General features: G+C 42.2%; 1 protein-coding gene across 4 annotated transcripts in view; it reads left to right on the plus strand.

Annotated features, from left to right (window-relative positions):
• Nucleotides 1–20,384, plus strand: part of reln (reelin) — a 115,067-nt gene that overhangs the window by 22,584 nt on the left and 72,099 nt on the right. For all 4 annotated transcript variants that reach the window (XM_088080436.1, XM_088080437.1, XM_088080438.1 and 1 more), the window contains exon 2: nt 2,530–2,637. In XM_088080436.1, the coding sequence (XP_087936562.1) occupies nt 2,530–2,637 (108 nt within the window). The remainder of the gene's footprint in view (nt 1–2,529; nt 2,638–20,384) is intronic.

Here is a 20,384-nt window from a genome sequence, read left to right on the forward strand (position 1 = left end):
AATCTGCACACAATCTACACACTGCACACACTACGATGACACAGAGCTGGTTGAAACAGAGAAAAGTTTCTCTTTACAATGCAGCTGTTGAGCACTTCCTGTTACCTTGTTTAATTTTGTGTTTTGGAAGTGTGCAAGGTTTTAATTAATGATCGAAACAAAAAAAACAAAGACTTTGTAGTTTTATTGAAGCATGTATTAACTAAAGACCTGGATCTGAATACTTAAGTGTGCTTTTTTAAAATGTAGACAGATCAGCATTAACAACTATGCACAGAAATCCAGCTACAGCAGTAATGTTATTTTTTTAACATGCTCTCTGCTCCACCACAGTATACAACTCTAAATGGCAAAAACCACGACAGCAGAAGAGAGGAGGAAATGCCTGGATATAATAACAAGAGTCGTGGGATGAATTATTGAGGCTGTGATATGGAGGAGAGATGGGCTGAACTGGGCTCTTAAGAAAGGGTGAAGCACAGTCAGTATACACAGAAACATGCAGAACACACACATTCAGACACACACACACAAATGCTGGGCGCCTTGTGTAAGGACGTGTGAATGGAGTCACCCAGACAGACAGGCAGGGAGACTGGGCCACACAGGAGTCTGCTCTGCCCAGATTCCCACATTAAAACACACCGAGCCCAGAAGAATGAACGCGCCGAGACCAAACCAACATTTTGCTATTCTTACAAAAAACACAGCAGTAGTGCCGTGGGTGTCTCCTCCTTTTCCCATTCACCTTTCCCCCAAAAGCAGGGGGATTCCAGGGTCAGGAAATAACGATACCTTCATCTTTCTCCAATGCAAAGGATTGTTTTCCTCAAAGTGTAAAAGTGTATTTTTGTGTGTTCTCCTTTGAGCCGCACACTGTTCCCCTGAGCACTGATCTGTCTGGCTGGAAGCAGTCCAGTGGCTGAGCTCTTTTCCTCCAATGATGTAGCAGGCTCTGTGGTCCTGTCACTCAGGGCCTTTGTTTACTGGGTAGATCAATAGTTAACTTGCTGCTGGATACACTAAGCTGTGGATCTGTACAGCTGGGTAATAGACCTCTGGCAGTTTACTGCTCTGCTGCTGTTGGTGGTGACCTGTGATGAATGAAGGCTTAGCAAGGCTATCAGGGTTACAGCCAATTAGCTCATCACTCTCTGCTAATATGGTTGTCAATAGGGACAGGCTTTGATTAAACCACTGTGATTTGTTCGGGATGGGTTAGATTACATTCTTGAGCCGTTGGCTGTGAGACAGACGGTGAGGTGATCTAATTGTTTTTTTGTTATGCTACCTAAAAAGTGATTCAATCCTCCATTGAGCAAGTGTGTGTGTGTGTGTGTGTGTGTGTGTGTGTGTGTGTGTGTGTGTACATTGTTGCTTTTGATTTATGTAACACCTGCTTGCACATCTGTATGCTCACCACTCCACCTTCAGGGCGTTCGCGCTGATTGGCCTCCTACTTAATGGTCACTTTACATTTCCATTTGCGAACACCTGAGCTCTGTGCTCATTAGCAGCAGGATGTTAGGGAGCTGTAGTGTGTATACACTTCCAGACTTCCTGTCCACACGCATGATCATCACACCATCTAATTATCTGTGTTGCTTGCAAACGAAGTGTGAACATAACAAAGTACTTGCGATCGTTGACACCTTATCAGCAGTAAATTACACTTTATCTTCCAGTCCTCACTTGAGTTACCAATAAAGGGTTACTAAAACATGTGAGGATAATGGATTATATTTAATTATGGTGTTTCAGTGTTATTTCACTGGTGAAACAATTTATGTTTTTGCTTCCCTGCTCTCTGACCAGTAGATGGGAGTGACTACTGAAATGCAACTGCATGAATTTAATTAAATTACAAAGTAAATGTAATTTAAATCTGTTGCAGAAATTACAGTTACTAATCAAAATATTGGTGATTACAAAGGTGTTAAATCTGAAAATACTTTTTGGTTCAGAAAAAAAGCTTATTTATTTATTTTTTTGGTCATATTTCCAAACAACACGGCTCAGCAAAGTATGTACTCAAATTTGAACGTTGTTTTTGATTGGTTCTCTTATTTAAATTCGCACAGTCTCTTCTCTTCCAACCAAATCAATGTGCTTTTCTCTAAGCAACCTGTCTTTGACATGGCCATGTTGTTGGACCAGAATGCCTGTGCTGGAAATAAGGGCTCTAACATAACTGTACAGTCCAAAGCTTGTTTAAAAGCGGTGAAAAAGCTGTTGTCAACAACAACAACATAATTTATGTTTTTAGGATTTTCAGCTTTATTGCCCAGTGCAATACATTTGTGAGGAAAATATTCAAAAGGTGTGCAATAAGTTACATTACTTTAATAAAGTAATTACAATAGTTACATTACTTACATTTAAACAGGGTAACTGCTAACCCATAACCAATAATATTTCAAAAGTAACCTTCCCAACATTGTTTGAGACATAACCAACTGGATGTGGAACTGCAATAAAATTCAGCTTCAGAGTGACACCAATGTTTAAACATTTTTTCTGTCTCTGCAGTGACCATCTCTACCAGCGTGTCCTTTGATGGTCTACTTGTGACTGGCCTCTACACTTCCACACCAGTCCAGTCAGCTCCCATCCCGGCTCCAGCGGCCTTTGGCTTTGGTAAGTCTTCAATAAGATACCATTGTAGTTTGTTTAAAGTGGCTTCCTCACCCATGCTCTTCGTGCCAATACAAGCTCCTCATTTAACGCTCAACTTAGCTTTGCCTTTTAGCACAAACAAACTCTCAGCTTCTCTCAATAGTATCTTAATGCTGGAGCTTTAGCGTACCACAGTGAGCACGACCCGGCTCAGTGATCCACATCCGTTCCCAGAATGAGCATAAGACCACTTCCCTGCTCCTGTTGTGACAGGCCGTGATGGATGAGGAGAGGGGATGATGTGACCATGGGTTCGGCCAGATGCATTTTCATTGACACTTGAGAGAAGAAAAACAGAAAGCTGAATATGAGATGAGAGAAGGACACTGGTGAACAAAGCAGAAAAAAGTATGTGAGGCCTCTGGGAGACAAAACCAAACTTCAAATAAGAAAGAAGAGAATATTAATAATCATCAGGTCAGCTGGTCAGATGTTGAGCTGCAGAAAAGCAACAGTTGTCCAGTCGCATTACATTTGGTTTAATACTCTAGTAAGAATCTATCCACGGATTGTGGTTTTTGAAAAAAATACGAAATTTGGTTATTTTTTATTATTATTTTTTGGTTTGCGAGAGAAACAGTTAACTCACGACCTATTAGTATTCTAGTTGTCAAATTACACTTTTCTTTAATTAATCTGTATTTTTTCTTTGCATCTTTGCATCTGTATGTGTATAGCTATGTTATATCTAAAGATACATTTAGTCCTAAAACTGTAAATATTGTACTATGTGTTGTACTGACAAGTACAGTACAATGAGGAATTTAAGACTTAGATGATGTGTGTGCGGATGGAGCCCCTGTGTGCAGGGGTGGGGGCTCTCTCAGGGAGATAGATCAGCCATAAAGAACTCCTCAGAGAACAGGGCTACTGGCCCAGAACTGCTGCCCAGCGGGCTCACTTATCCTGACTAACTCCACTGTTCTTCAGACGCTGACTTCACCCCGGCCAGGGCAGCTCTTCACTCTTGGCAGCCCTGTTTACTGGGGAGGCATCCAAGCGAGGATTGCGTCACCTTTGCTTCACTCTCATTAATTTGAAAAGTTTTAAGAGAGGGGCTGCACAGACTGATAGGCAGCAGCTTGTGGAACTGTGAGTTTCTGCATGGTGTGTGTTTAAATAAGTCTGCAAAGCCTTCCGTTACAGTGCGTGTAATCTGCTAAGCAGCGATGCCATCCAGGTTTCACAGCGCCAGTCACTCAGTCTGTCCTCAGCTGAAGAGCTCTCTGCACTGTGTCTCTCTGCTCTGATTCTCCTGCATCCTCTCCCAGTGTGAGCTTCAGGACTTCATGGAGATAAACACAATCAATTCTGTCATGAGGGCAAAATACAGGGGTGATGCATTACTGCGACTGCTGTCTAAATTACAGTCTTACTTCTCCTTTAATTCATCTGTCTGCGCAATTGTTATGTAGATGTTTTTTTTTTAATGAGACACCCTCCATACCCTGCGTCCCACACACAGCCTGGCAGGGTGTCACATCTGGGGAGAAAATGCTCCTCAGCCCTGGGAGGGCTGAAGAGGGATACTCCCTTAGAGAGAGAGAGAGAGCTTCATCAATGAGCTCATGGAAACCGCGTGACATCGCTGTGCATAAGAGAGCCAGTGTTTGAGCAAAATGCTTTGAAGATAATTCAGTGGAACAATAATGGAATGAGACACCGCTTGATGTCCATTGTTGTTGTGACAAATATAAAAGGATCTGTGAGGACATGAGGGTCAGGCAACTCCATGAGGGAGTTTTACAAGCCCAATGTTTAGTGTAGAAGGTCTAAGATAAGGTGTGGCTCTAATCCCCTTCAATGGGAGGCATGTAGGAGACAAAGAAACATGCATACACACATATAATAAAGAAATACCCATCCACTCTCACTCAAAAGCGCATACACAGACTCCAGCTGTGTACAGCTGCTAGAGCAGCGGCTGGCTGGGGTAACATGTGGCTGGCAGATGTATCAGTGCGGGAACTAACATGAACTCCAGCACGGGAAGAATGAGACCTCAGTGCACTGCCACCGCAGGATCGCACACACAGGAAGAAGATCAGTGGTAAAGCAAGACTGCTGAATGTTTTTGAGGTTTGAAATCACAAGATAATGCTTAGCAAGAAGAGGGGGAAGAAATTTAAGTTAATAAATCTTTTTATTTTTGCCGTTTTGATGCCAGTGGAGAGAAAGATGGACGTATATTGAGTATGAATGTTTTGAGACAGAGAGAAATGAAGATGGAATAAATAGATAAAAGCAGGGTGCTGTCGAGACAGGGAGGGTAGTGTTTGTACACTCTGTGTGGGGATGTCTTGTGGTTGGTGTGGTCAGAGCTGTTGCAGTGAGCAGACAGGACGGCTGCAAGCCGGCCTCCAAAGGGAGAATTCCCCCGGGCCTTCTGTGTCACTCTTCACTGCTGTTTACAGAAATCTCATAAAGCCGATGCATGACCACACTGCATGCAAATACACACGGTCTATCTGCTGCTCCTCCTCTTTCTTTGTCTTTTGTGTTTTTCTGTTTTTGTTCCGTCTTATGCACCAATATAGATATCTTCACACACACACACACACACACACACACACACACACACAGACACCACAACGTGGAGACAGAAAAGTGAGCATTTTATTGGCTTCCACTCCCTCTAAATAACAATGCACTTTACACTACATTAGTAATAAAAATGTGAAGCTTTGATGGACTGACTTTTTACTGCATCGTCAGAACACCCACTCATTGTCGAATTAGCTAAAGTGTGATGGAGCAATTGGGGTGGCCATCAGGGTAGTCTGAGGAACACCATACTTTAAGCTTCTGGGCCCAACTGCGGCTTTGGTTGCCCAAAGCCCATTCCTCTGCTGCCTAAAGACAGGGGATCCCCCACTTGCCGCCGGGTGGCTAACCACAAACCTTTATGATGCTGTAATTGCTTTGCTATGGCTAGTGCAGAATCAGACAAACTGGAGCTAAAAACAATGTTTTGTTTGGGAGCCAGGCCCTCTTGAGAGCAGCAGATTACAGGAGTGTAAAGTGACTGTGGTTTTTATAAATGTGCCAATTAGGGGCCAGATAAGCCAGTCTGGCTTTTGAATGATACCACAATTGTGATAAAATTCATGCTGTTGGAGGGAATTATCAGTTTGCACCATTATTCTCATTTTTGTTAAAAAAAAATCATGGCGTGATTTTTTTTTTTGTTAATATCTGTACCAAACAAAGATTTTCTGAAGTCCGTAGAATCTCTGCAGCACCTCAATAAATAAATATAATACAACACATATTTGTACCTTTAACAAATATTGCACCTCCAGCACGTTGGATAGTCCAAGTGTTCATATTGTGATTTCAGTGAAATGGTGACTAAATATTTAGCCCCAACAGCCACAACAATTATTGTGTTTCAAGGTGTGTGGGGCTTGCAGGAAAGACTTAACATGTCAGTGTGGGATTGATTGATTAATTACAGTGTGTAAGGTGATTCATCTCATTGTACCAAGTAGTATATTTTGACAGCTTTTAGACTCAACATGTGTATATGTGTGTGTTTAACATGCACGGAGGGGATGTCTTTACATACTGCCAGAAAGGCAACATGAGTCTGGACTGACTCAGCTGCTGGAGAATTCCAACTTCTGCTTCATGTTTTTCCCTCCTTTGACTTTTATTCCATTAAGAGCTCTTTCTTTCCATTCCAGCCTCTTGGCTCTCTAAAAGGAACTCACACAGCTTTCAAACTGGCGTTTACAAAGATTTTATGATGAAAACAATTACTTTTGTACACTAGCATAATTTAGATTTACTTGGTTGGGGTTTACATAAGAAAAGTTTGTTGTTGTGTGTCACACAGCATTGGTGAGGTGGTGCATTGAACCCTCTGGGCCAGAGCCTGTGTGGAAAGAAATGTCACATGTGGTCTGATTTGTATTGCTCCCCTAATGTCAATGTTTCCCATCACATCATTATCCATTCAAACACAAAGACAGAACACGTATTCATTCTAAATGTCTCCAGATATATTCTAATTACGATGATGAAGAAAAGGCTGTTGAAGAGAGGAGAGCTTTGAAAATAGACAGGAGAGGGAAATGGATAGGCGAGAATGCCAACATGGGGCTGACAAAGTGTTTGAGATTACGGGAATGAGTGTGAGTGGAGATTGAGAGGAGAAAATTGGAGAAAGTATGCATGAAAAATGGCAAAGGCGGACCAATGAAAAGGAGACAGTATGTGCATGATATAAGGAGGGGGAAGGAGGGAGAGAAGATGAGAGGATGGCGTTCCATCACTCCCTCTGACGGAGTGGCTGATTGGTGTTGCCGTGCCAATGCTGAGCTGCTGAGAAACTGGTCATTGATGGATGGCTCGTTTGCAGGGTGATGTTTATTTTGTCGTTAATTTGCATATTTGTATGTATTTGCAGGGTGGTTGGTTTCCACTAGCAAGGATCAGTCCCCATCTCAATATGATGGATCTGGCGGTCTGACAAAATGGACAGCTTAGTGACAGGGACATCCAGCCGACACTCTGTCCCCATGACGGATGGGCTCATGCTAACACACAGCCCGATTAGAGCTGAAATCCTGCTGCACCTTGACCTGTGGAGGAGGGGCCAGAGAGAGTGTGCAGACAAAAGTGTAATCATGCCATGCACACATTTAACATGCAGATATAGAAACATATGGAAATGCACAATCATAAACGGTCTTTCCTTCTCATTATGCACAATTATGCATTCAAATCTTGATGCCCACACACTCATCCATCTCAAGGCTGAAGGTCGGCTGTCTGTGTCCTCCTGCCACCAAGCCAGATTGAATGTCAGCCCGAATGTCAGACTATGAGAGATGGCATCTCATCATGTCAGTATTTACAGAGACACCCTCACAGGTGTGATTCCTGCTGAACAAAGCCTTGTTTTGGAAGCACTAACAGTCCCAGGAGAGCACAAGTGTGCTTCCGCATACCTCTTCCATCAATGGAATAAGGAGAAAAACGGAGATGGAGATAGTGTGTAGGGGGAGATGGTGGATAAAGAGGAATGATATAGAGAAAGGGTGTTGCAGGGAGGAGAGAAGGGGCGAGGGAAGGGGTTCCCATGGGGAGAGAAGCTGTCAGTCCCTAGGAGACTTCAAACACACTGCAGCCCTGTGATCAACCTGCTCCCTGGCTCTCTGCTGACAGCTCCCTGACTGCGCCGCTTAGACTCCTTCATGCACACACACTGATACTCACATACACACACACACACACATACACTCGCTTGCTTCCATAAGTGCTCTCACACTCACTGATTTATCCACTCATACCACAACACATTCAAATTCCATTGACATACGCACACTCATGCTGATTCTCACACTTAGGATGAACATCTGTGACACATTTGCTCTGACATCCAACCTTGTAATAACCTTGGACACTGCCAAAGTTCCCCTGTTGTAACTCTGTCAAGGACATTGCATACTCCCAAACTGTTGCTCCTGAACTATGGGCTGAAAAGAGGCAAGGTGGTGCTGGGGGTGATGGTGGTGGTGATGATGTTGATAATGATGATGATGACTTATCTAAGCCATTACTCTTTCTCTGCTCTGGGCTGCGGCAAAGGCAGATCCCTCCTGATGATGAATTCATTAGCGCAGAAGATGAAATGAGTTGTCAGGGGCAGGGTTATGTATGGGAGGTGATTTGTGTTCTCTGCGGCACAGTGCTAGATCAGACTCGAGATCGGACGGGTCGGCTCACTGTAAATCTCCATGCTTTGCTGGCACAGGACTTTCCCAACCCTCGCTCTCAGACTGAGCCTCTGTTCTGTCCCTCGCGTTGCCCAGCACGTCCTCCCCCACCAATCTCACAATGCCCGGAAGCTGCTAACAGGTGGCTAAACATTTGGGTGCTCTCAGAGTCCAGAGGAATGGGTGATTATGCATCACAAGTCATAAAGCTTCTTTCCATGCATAAAGCCTCTTTAGAAGCGAAAAGCAACTGCACTTTCAAAGAATTCAAACAGAATACAACATAATCCATTATTAATGTCAGGTAGACCAACAGCAGACTCTAGACTTGTGCATTAGTGTTGGACATACATCCCAACAGCGTGGGTCCTGTGTCTCAGGTGTCTTGGTACAGTAGACCTGCTGGAGCACTGCTGCTGGGAATTTACTGGTTCACTTAGTGTACACTAGCTCTCCTGGAAAACATAGTCCCTTCTTTGAACTCCCACGGCTTCACTAGGTGTGCTTACATTTATATGTGGTGTTCAGTATGTGTGTCTATGCTCAAGCATCTGTTTGTGTCTGTGACTGAAGGTGTGCGTGTGTGTGTGTCTATGTGTGTGTGTTTATATTGCTTTTTGTGAGTGCACACATGTTTGTATGCACATGCTGAGCATTTGAGTGCTTTTCCCTTTCTTCACTGTATTTTCTGCATCCAAATATATGGTAAAAAAGGTCCAAGGTGACCGAGAGAGCAGAAATAGGGGAAGGCAGGAGCTGGACTGACTGTGATAGAGATTTCAAAGTGGTGTGTGAGATGTTGGCCAGCTTTTTTTATTTTATTTTATTTTTATTTTTTTATCCTGCAGGAGAGAGCAGCAGGCGTAGGCTGTTTCTCCCATGTGTGGTCTCTCTTGAGCAGAGCAATGTTATTTTCTGCCATGCAGAGAGGTTGGTTACATGCCAGAGAGAATGAGAGAGGAGAGAGAAATAAAGATAGAATAAAGACAGAAAGAGCTTTGACTCAAAGACTGCTCAGTTTGACACATTTCTGTGAACACTAGTGGGTTTGCATCATTTCAGCAAAGAGACAAGCTGACTTTGAAATTTATCTTTGTTGTGTTGTGATGTAAAACGCCTTATACTCTATACCTCCATATGCACCTTGCAAGTGTGTGGGCATCTGTGGGTTTGGTGTGCAAACTGCGAGAAAGTGATTTTACAAAGCGTTCTCCACAAAGTGCACGCCATCCGGGCTGCACTCTGAGGTCTATTCATTTTTAAAGTTCCCTTGCAGAGAGTATTAGAAAAAGTGGAAGTGCTCTCTCTGACTCTGTGAGATGAGGAAGCTTAGTGGTTCTACTGGTTTCTCCCAGTAGGGCTGTGCCTGGATCTGGCCCTACACCCTCTAAAAGCCTTAGAGAAGAACAGGAATGCTCCACTGCCTGGCCCTTTTTCCCTTTTTTTTACATTATATACAAGTTATCTGTGAACAACTCACCCAGATCCAATCTGACCCATATTTTGGCAGTGAAAATAGTTGGTGACCTTCTCTGTGTTTCGCCCTCCTTACGAGAGCCAGGCTGTTGCCGTGATTAGTTCACTGCCTCCCAGCACTCCTCTGTCAGACCAGGCTCAGCTCCAGCCTCCTCCATAAACACATCTAGGTACACACACATACTGTATATACACACACATGCAAATGCAGCACGGGCACCAGGCCTTGCTTTCCCAAGGCTTTCCACTGGCTCCTCACCTGTCGCCCCAGGTCCCTATCTCTCATACTCAACATGTGTGTCAGGACAGAGCCTGAGAGACCACCAGTTTGTTTGTTTGCTGCATTGACGGGTGGGGAGCAGGGACGTGGGTGCAAGAAATTAGCACAAGTCAAATCAGATTAATTAATCCCCAGCTCAAACTATTAGCCGAGGAGTCGTGTTGAATTAAAAATCAAATTAGCCCTGGCGCCTGCCGTTAAAGCTGTGGTGTGTGCCTGCCAAGCTACAATGACACACACCCACAGAAGCCAGCCGCTCATGGGCTTCACTGAGGGATGGACGTATGGATGGATGGAGGGGTGGAAGAAGAAGTGGGTCCTTAAGGACTGGAGGGGGTGGGGGGTTAGGGGAGTTTGGTGACTTTGCCACCCAGTGTTGTAAGCTTCTCCTGGGGCATGGAGCTGGCTGTCCTCCACTGGGTGGTGCTCCACAGGCCTCACACCACCAGCGCTCAGCAGACTCGGCTATGTCATTTCAATTAGGCCTTTCAGCAGCATTTCACCCTGATGGTTTGCATAACTCACACACATCTTGAGCCTGGGCCTTTTAACAGGCCCCTTTTTCTCAGCTTGACTATCAAAAACATAAATGGAAGGGAAGGAAGGAGGGGTAAATTACATTTTTATCCCACTTGGGTCTCCTTTTCATAGTTTTGGCAATCGTTCCGAACAGTAACAGTAACATTGTGCTCACCTACTTAATTTTCAAGTTCTGAGACTGTGGCAACATCACTAAAAAAATTTAACCTCACCAAGAAACTTGAGAAATCTGATGATCTAAAAGGTCTTAATTATGTTTTGGTAAAGCACTGCAATGTTGTGGTATAGTCACCAATTACTTAAAGAGATAAATTGCAAGTTTTCAACCGGCTTTGTATCATAACAATGTGGGTAAAATGTGTAAATGAACTGCAGTAAACGTCTCTCCATCTTACCAGCAGTCAGCTCTCCCTGCTCATTTTCCTAAAACCAAAAATTTTCTGTAGCTCTGGGGCCGTTTTCCCAAACAAAATATTGAATTTCCGCATTTTCATTTGCGCGCCACCAGGGAGACAAAGAGTCGAGAAGCAGATTGAGCTCTCTCTCTTTCCCTCTCTGTCTCTTAATCTCAGACAAAATTTAGATCAAACTAAAACTAGGCAATGTTGATCAAATATAAACCAAGATTCTGTCATTGTATTGCCTATTTCTAATATATATTGTATATTATATTGCTTCAAATGTCTTAAGAAGCATATTTAAATACTCTCTTTGGCTGTGAACACAAGGTAGGCGCCACACTGTCCCCTGTATTCTAAAAACAGATGATGAAAATTCTGAGATCAAACAGTGATGCTGGTCAAATATGAGTCAGACAGATTTCTCGCCTCACTTGTTTTCAGAAACATATTTTAACTAACCGTTCAAATGCATTTTGGGATCGTTTGTTACAAGCCGGCCACCATATTATTTCTGGTGGCAAAATGGAAACATCCAAACTTGCGTGACGTCACCCACCAGCAGGATTGTTTATTGGTCTGTTGCAGCTCAGTGCATTCTGGTAGTTGTCGATTTCTCCTCTTGAGGAAAAGCAAATGCCAAAGCTCTTTTTTTTTTAGTTGTCGATGAAGCTTTTTATCAGTGAAATACTTCCTCAAGTAATTCAGTTGATACCAGTGCTTATAGAATTTTTGGCCAAAACAATGAAAACTAGACCCAATTTTTAACATACTGGAATTTTAATTGAATTGTTGGAATGTTTTGTGAGTATGCATCTGCATGTAACAAGCATTTGGGCGTGCTATAAGTGTGTTTACGAGTATGTGTGCCTTTGAGATGGATTGCAGGGCTGTGCAGAGATGTAGAAGTCTCATCCATCATACAGGGTGGGGCTCCAAAACACACAACACTTGTTTGATTCAGAACAACATTCATTTCAATTATGACACATTAGTTCAGGGGGGTATATTATGCTCCAGTAGTGTTCCTGTATGTCGTTTATCATTCACGCTTGTATGGCTTGTAGTTCTTGATCACTGAAAGGAAGCAGCCTCAAACAAGAAACAAAATGTTTATTTTCTTCATACTTTTAGTTATTATTCAGTTATTGGTTTTGATAAGTGCAACATGCACAGGGCACATTACAGATGAATGTGCCATCGTTAAATTAGTGGAGTATTTGTATTTAATAATTGTTCATGTGTGACCATATGTTGTTGTGTACAGTACTTTTTCCTCTTTCAGCTGGTTAGAGCCATACTGGCAGCTCCTACAATAAGCCCTAGCTTTGTATGTTTGTGTGTTGTGTGGGTGTGTTTGTGTGTGTGGCCTTGCCTTCAGGACTTTATGGATGATGGATGATGGGTGCTGTGAGATACAATGGAAGCCTAAATGAAAGAGCAATTGTTCTGTGAATATGCATATGGGCAAAAATTGGTCTGGTGTGTAGGGCCAGGGCATGAATACATACATTTTATCTGTACACAAATGGCCTCTTTCACAGAAAATTCAATTGAACCTACTATGCACACATGGAAAAACATAATAATGTAAACATATACATATGCACAGTGAGCCTCTCATAAACACTCTTGCACATGCTCACCTACACTCATGGTCACAGCTCAGCAGACCTCCAGGTGTCTTTTACTGCCAGTTAGACTCTCTTTCATTCATATGGCAAACGTCTCCCCCTCACATTTTCCCACAGAGTCTCTTACCCCCTTTCCCCCTGGCCACTGGCATCTTTCACCACCAATATTAACACACAGCTTCCTCCTGGCAACACTGTGCCGGACCCCTGCCATCACCACAACGCTGCCAACCTGTCTCTATGGCAGTGTGATTGGCAGATGCTGAGATGGATGCTCGCTTTAGCCAATAGCAGATCAGGGTCAGGTTGTCATGCGCCGTGAGACCCTGCAGTGGCCCGGCTGACCAGCTGAGGATGGTGTTGAGAAGAGGCAGTGAATGCAACAAAACAGGCGCACACAAACGCGCACACACATAGCATGGGATCATTCAGCAGCACAAAGCGTATGGGGTCCCTACCCAGGCTGTCAGTACTGTTGTGATGTATCATTTATGTCGCCATTGTGAGGCCTTCTCTTGAAACATGTTGACAGAGGCATTATTCTGGCTTTTGACAGATTCCCATACATTCACAGGCTTCTAATAACACATGTTAATGCTCCAATAGGTTTATGACAGGTTTTAAGAATTACCACATGAAATATGAGCCTTTAATGGGCCTGCTCTCCAAATTATCTGGGGTGGTATACATTGAATTTCTAAGTCTGAGCAAGTGGGAGAATGATCACTGCTTTTAGGGCTATTATCTGTCTGTCTGAGCGTGCACACACACACGCACACACGCACGCACATTAAACAGGCTTGGAAGACAAAGGATGTGCATCATAAACATTAATCTGTGTCCTTTAAATGAGACCCGCTTTTCAGTGTTTAATCAAAAAGTATATAGTGAGTGGTGACAAATATAAATTCCTAAGAAAAAAATCAAATAACCTAATCTCCTTACAGCACATTACACTACTTCATAGGGATTCATTTCATTTCATTAAAGCCCTGAGCCAACTGCTATGCATACACATGGATTTGAATATTCTGTTTGTGGTTTTGTATGTATATGCCTGTGCAGGCGTACAGGGTCATAAAAGTGCATGTGTGGTTGTGGTTGTGCAGTACTTTAGCATTAAAGATGAAATCATTAAATATGAATTTATTAATAACAATTACTCCAGTAAAGAGGAAGCTGTACCAACTTTTTCTATTAACTGTTGGTAAGGAAGCAACAAGCCAGGGTTCCCATGGATCCACAAAAAGTCTCAAAAGGCAGTCATTAATATAAATGCAATTAATTGGTATTAAAATGTCTTTAGTAAGTCTTTTAAGTGTCTTAAAATGGTAAGACATAGGAAGCAGTGTTCCACAGCAGTGCAAAGGCCAGATATTTCCCAGTTATATTCTACTTTGTCTCTGATAGGAGACAAAAAAAGGCATGTTTAAGGTTATAATAAACCGTATTGGCAATTCTAGGTAGTTGAAGTTATTTTATCTTTTTTTCAGTTTTTGATTTTGTATAATTTGTCTTAAATTTCATTTTCAGTGGCAATAAAAAGCCATAAAATATATCTTAAACCTTACTCGCCTTAAGTTGCAGGAACCCTGGAACAAGCACCCTGATTCTTCACACCTGAAGGACTCAATTGTATTTTCCCACTGCCTACCTGTCAGTCAGAAATGTCAGTCAGTCCAGAAATGGAAAACATGTTTAATTATCTATAAAGTATTTTAAAATAAATTTATCAGGTATGAATGCATGCAGTCAAATCACAGACAGAATGGCTTCCCAAGCCAGACATTGTTGAAGGACAGTTATGGAATGAGTGCAAAATCAAGTAGCTATTTGGTGCTGACCAGATGTCAAATGGTGTGTATAAACCCTGAATGATTCTCATAAATGTGCACATCAATTTGAATGGTGCCTCTCGAATCCTCGCAACTCTGCCACAAAACCTAACTATCAATTCTAATGCCAGTTAGATCGGCTCCTGCTGGTCCTACAGTGTGAAGTCGCTGCCAGGCTGAGCCACCGATTGCCCATCTGCTCCATCGGGGAGAATTCTCACTCCATCTATTTGACTTGTTTTGAGTTTGGCTGTGGAAAAGCTCATTAGCTTTGCAAAGTGAGATATAACGACAGATAAAAAAAGGCTGTGTCTAAACAGAGAGATGTTAAAGAGGACACAGACAGATGTGAATTGAAGTGTTTACATATTTAAAAGAAGAAAAGCCAGACGGAGGGGGAAAATGTGGCGAAGTCTTTGTCACTGGAGACATGGGCGGACTGAATATGAATACATAAGAGGCAACAACTTCCCACTTCCTTTTTATGGGGTGCTTAAAAAATTCACCACAATTACCAGCAGAGATTGATGTCGGGGTGACAGCCCTACAACCACCATATGACCCTTAAAATCCTGACACACCCATTTCCTGTGTGTTTGTGTATATGACTGAGTTTGTGTGTGGGCATGCCCAGGGGTGCATGCATAGGCATTTGCATGTGCGTGTATGTGTGTGTGTGTGGGTTTATATTTATGAAACATGCTCTGCCCAGTCACACCGTGGGAGTTAACAGGTCATCTTCCCTTGCCATTAATCACTGCCGACAGCTCGTAAGTGCCCAATCTGCATGTGAAAGAACTGCATGTGTATGTGTATTTGCGTGCGAGTGTGCACGCACGTATCTGCATGTGTGCATTTGACTGTAGATGTGTGGTTGTAACAGTCCTTGACAATCCCCCTGTGACTGCTTATTGAATTAATAGTGGTCTCTGCCAATACTTACCTAACATACAACATGAACGCATCACCAGTGGCATTTGTACTGCAGCTACATTTTCTGTCACTGTCAACTCATTAGTTGAGTTCTGCATGCTGCTGATTGTTTGCTAATGAGTCCAATTGTGGAGAACAAACAAAAATCATAGCCAGTGAAGTGTAAAATGCACCCACTAAAAACTAAACGTTTTTAAACGATTCTTTAATTTTGGGGAAAAAGGTTGTAACACAAAATGTATGATTAAGTCCTGCTAACAATCACCCAATAAACGTGGAATTGGCTCAAGTGGCAAGCTCTAGGGCTGAAAAAGGAAGCCAACATGGACATGCCAAAAAGTACAATTCATTGAATGGCCACTTGAGGACACAGACACGCATGTTAAAAAGCTGACTTTACAGCAGTTTACAGCCTGGTACAAAAAACAGTTCTGTATAAACTAATTTTCCCCCTCATGACAACTGTACCGGGATGAAAGTCATGCATAATTAAGGGCGGACACTTTGAATGACAGGATGTCTGCTGATAGTGTTGTCAGCTTATCAGTCAGATCCACCCCTTCGTCCTCCACAGCTCCAGCCTCTCCCTCAAACATGGTCATTTCTGGCTCCAAAAAACCAAGATGGCAGTGTACAAAGTGCTAAACTCGAAGCTTCAAAACAGGAGTCTAAACAAGTGAGTGATGCCAGGCTAGCTTATAGACTGTATATAAAGATGGACAACACGCCCCCACTTACCCCCGCTATGCTTAAGTGAGGTTAAATATCCCAGATATGAACGCTGCCATCTTGCGATGGGGATGTCATTGAGAGCCGGATCCTGCACAGTATCGGATTGACTTTCATAGTGTCAACTATGGCAGAAAATCCCCTTTTTGTATAATTTAGTAACTCATTAAAACCAAACTTATCATAAAAACAAACATGTTAAAATAACATCAGGGTGATGAGTACTACCCTCTATTGTTAAAAACAACCAGTGTTACTGTAATTCAATTACTTTTGGTGTTAACTAGACCTGTAATTGATTAATTAATTAATTAATTGATTAATAAAGCAATTACAATAACTGAAATTTAAATGGGCTTGTTACTTGTTTCTTCTGTCTTGATCATAACAGCCAAAGCAGCCCTTTTTCTGGATTTTTCACAGTTATCTAACATCACCCTGAGTGATGTCCACATCAGTTCAGCAGCGCACAGTCCCTCAATCTAGTATGTTTGAGAGAGAGAGAGAGAGAGAGACATACAGAGAGGAAGAAGTGGACTATTGCGTGCATTGTTTTTGTACATCGTTCATAACATAAAGTGATTTAGGAGTCCACGGGTCACGTGGTTGACCGGTAACCCAGTCTCATGGCGACACAATATATGATGTAAATCATTCAGTCATTTGTCAGCATTGGGCTGTTTAGACAGTTGTCCCACATTTTATGTGCTGGCTTTTCTGAAAACATGACCATTAATTTTTTCCATCTAGATCATGGACAATTATTGCTTACAGTGGGGAGTTTAAGTCTATGTGCAGGATCTGACTTGCTGTAAAGGTTAAAGGATAAACCTTAGGCTTGTCGTGACAAGAAATTACTATCAAATGTCCGAGAAACAGTTGTTATTTTATTTTACTCTGGCAGGAGTATTAAAAACTGAATTGTGATGCTTGATTTGAAGGCCTGTCCAGGCTCTAATGAATAAGCTTATCACAACATAGCTATTATGTTTTATTGTTACACAATTTACTTTTCATGGCATGGTAATGGCCACATTCATAGATAAAATTTGTCAACAACATTTAATTAAGCAACATATCCTCATACAGCTGTTCATATGATATCCTGTGGATTAGCAGCCCATGAATTACGTTGTGTCCTTAAAGTAAAGTTACGTAATTATCATACAGTTATGGAAGTTATTTTAGGAACAGAGACATGGTGAGGAGAAGTTCACTCAAAGTTCACACTGTTCTGATCACCAGTCTAGTTGAAAAAGTTCTTTGTTTTTTGTTACTTACTCACTACTTTTGTTACTCTCACCTGTTACTTACTCATTATCAATTATTAGCAACTTGCACAGCACTGGAAACAACTGCATGGAATACTGTTAATAAAATAAGATAATTTGTAAATATAAACAGTGAGAAAAGAGGAGGTGAACAAAGAACTAATAAAGAAAAGAAAACATCTAAAGCAAAGATAAATTAATCACATCTGTTAGGTATCAGAGATGTCATAAAAGAAAGAAGTCAGAGGTCCACTGAGCGAGTTAATAAACAGTTGTTAAAGTTGGTTTGACCCCGGCACATGAGGACACGGGAAGGCCTTTGTTATATATTCTCACTTCACAATGACCAAAGAGCTTGTCTTTTTATTTCTCCGCTCATCTCCCTGGACAGAACCAGGAATGTTAGAGCTTTCTGTTTTTTTTTCGTCCAGGTTCACTACAGCTTGTTGCTTTACTGGAACGTCTGGGATTTGGATCTTGTTGAATAATAGTGATTTTTCTCTCTCTCTCTCCACACCCGCACATGAAAGGGACTGGTTTCGTTATTTGCATTTTTACGCCTGAGTGTATTTTTCAAGTGGGAATAGAAATTCTGTGAGCAGTGTCGAGTCCCAGCGCTGCTGTGTCCTGGAGTGCAACAGTCTGCCTTTTCATCTTCACCACAGCCTAACTGCTCTCTGCTTCTCTTTAGCCATATCCTCAATTCCTCCCTCTCTCTACCTTTCTCTCTCTTTCCTAATTTTCTTACAATGTTATACTCAATTTTGATTTTAGACATTGAATTCTGTGTTTGTTTTCACTTCATCCAGTTAGAGTTCATTTTCCTATTCATGTTACAGTAGCTTGTGGTGAATTAATTAGGGTTGTTTCACAGGAGTTTGTTGTCACTGTAAATGAAACACCATTCTGTCCAACACTGAAGTTGTTGTTGGTGCACTGCCCACCTTTTTCTTTTACTCATTGATGAGTGACAACACCATTTTCCTTTGAATGAGTGATTCATTGTTTCTGTCCATCTGTCCATACCGGCCACAGCCCGTTTACTTTCTCCTTCTGCTATCTCCCCTGCTCAGTCTGCTGCTCAACACCATCACCACACTCCATTTCTGTTTGTCTTTGCAGCTTTCCAGATAGTGTTTCCATTGCCACGAGAGCTAAGCTTGTATTATGCACATCTGCAGGGATTCTCAAATTGCACCGTGGCAATGTGATGAGAAAGATTCACAGTGCCTCTCCCTCTCTTCTTCTGCCACAAAATTGGACAATTAGTGCCAGAACTGTTGTTTCGATGGCCTTGGTTGCGACGGTAAATGCGTGGTACATAACAGCAAGTAAATTGTTCTGGAAATGGCACTCTTTTGTGTCAGAGGGGGTTAAAAAGAGAGAAAGATGTATGGGTATGTCATTGCATGCTTGCCTGAGTGCTATGTAAGAACAGCACAGAAGCAATTTCTGCTTTTCTGTATGTCGGCGGTAAAGATAGGGTGCTGAGGAGATTTCGCCCTGGCAAACAACATAGCAATAACCCAAGACAGTTATATGTGTTTATGTGTGCTTCCCTGTCGGAGTGTATGTGTGTTTGCTTAAGGGCTCATCGTGGTCATTACACAGAGAGGTTGTTGCCGAGAGGTGATTGGAGAACAGCAGTACTATTAGTGGGTGATTACATCTCAGTCTGTTTTAACACACTAGCAGCTCCTTAACAATGTGAAAGGCTGCTCTGCTCGGCACCCCATAAATCTGACAAACTAGGCCCACACGCTGCATGCACTCACATATAATGACACAATATGTTGTTGTCATGTTAGGCCTTTTAAATCATGATGCTTTGATTATTATTCAGTTTGAAGTTAAGGAGTTAGATGTTTCTCTATGAAGAGAAAATCTACAAGAAAACCTTTGCAGACCCCACAGGGTAAACAAATAAATGCATGGTGCTCGATTTAAAAACAAGCTTGTTTTTCTCACTTTTTCATCCGACAGCAATGATAACTAGGTTTGTTTGTACCATGGCGCGCGCGCACACACACACACACACACACACACACACACACACACACACACACACACACGCATACATACACATACATTTCATGCAAAAACACACAGATACACACAAACAGCTGGCTGAGTTAAACAGAAACATTTATGGTGCTGTCGACATTGTGTGTATTTATGGATGCAATCTGTGAGGTCAAATTTATTACTGTCAGAAATGGGCGGAATTATTTCTCTTTAAATAATTAGTTTTCAGCCACACGCACACACAATCTTTGCATATTGATTTGCACATTGATTCGGGAGATATTAAAGCTCCAATGTTATTAATCATTGCTGATTATGTTTTCAGTGGGCTGAGTTATGATTGAGGAGAGCAGAGGAGAGGATTGTGTTTGCAGGTTATAAAGAGCAGAGGCCAGCCATCAGAGCGCTGCAGCTCAGAGCACATCTTCACACACAGATGGGACATCACATTCATTTTTAAACTGGCTGAATGTGTTTGCTCTGTGAGCACTGGACCAAACTATGTTGACTTAGTGTTGTAGAATTGTGACAAATGCCCAGATTATCTGTCCGAGGATGCACACTTGTCTCTGCAATCTCATTGAGTTGTGTTTGCATTCATGATAGTTTGCTCGCCTCTTTGCCAACACTACAAAGCCGTTTAGTTACAGTAAATTATTAAACCGTTCTGTATGTCTGCACAGTGATTGATGAGTCAGGCGGCATCCTGCCCTTGCCCTCTGTGATATGAAGGAAAGATTGTGTGACATGATGTCATTCCATCGGTGCAATCATAGCCGGACGCGGACCCTCATTAATAAGAGCACCGTTGTGTAGTGTCAGCTCACAGGGAGGGAGAAAAGAAGGAGAGGGTCAAGAAAAAAT

Source organism: Plectropomus leopardus, chromosome 7 (assembly GCF_026936395.1).
Source record: "Plectropomus leopardus strain MGB_pleo_1.0 chromosome 7, ASM2693639v1, whole genome shotgun sequence".
In the NCBI taxonomy this organism is placed as follows: Eukaryota; Metazoa; Chordata; class Actinopteri; order Perciformes; family Serranidae; genus Plectropomus; species Plectropomus leopardus.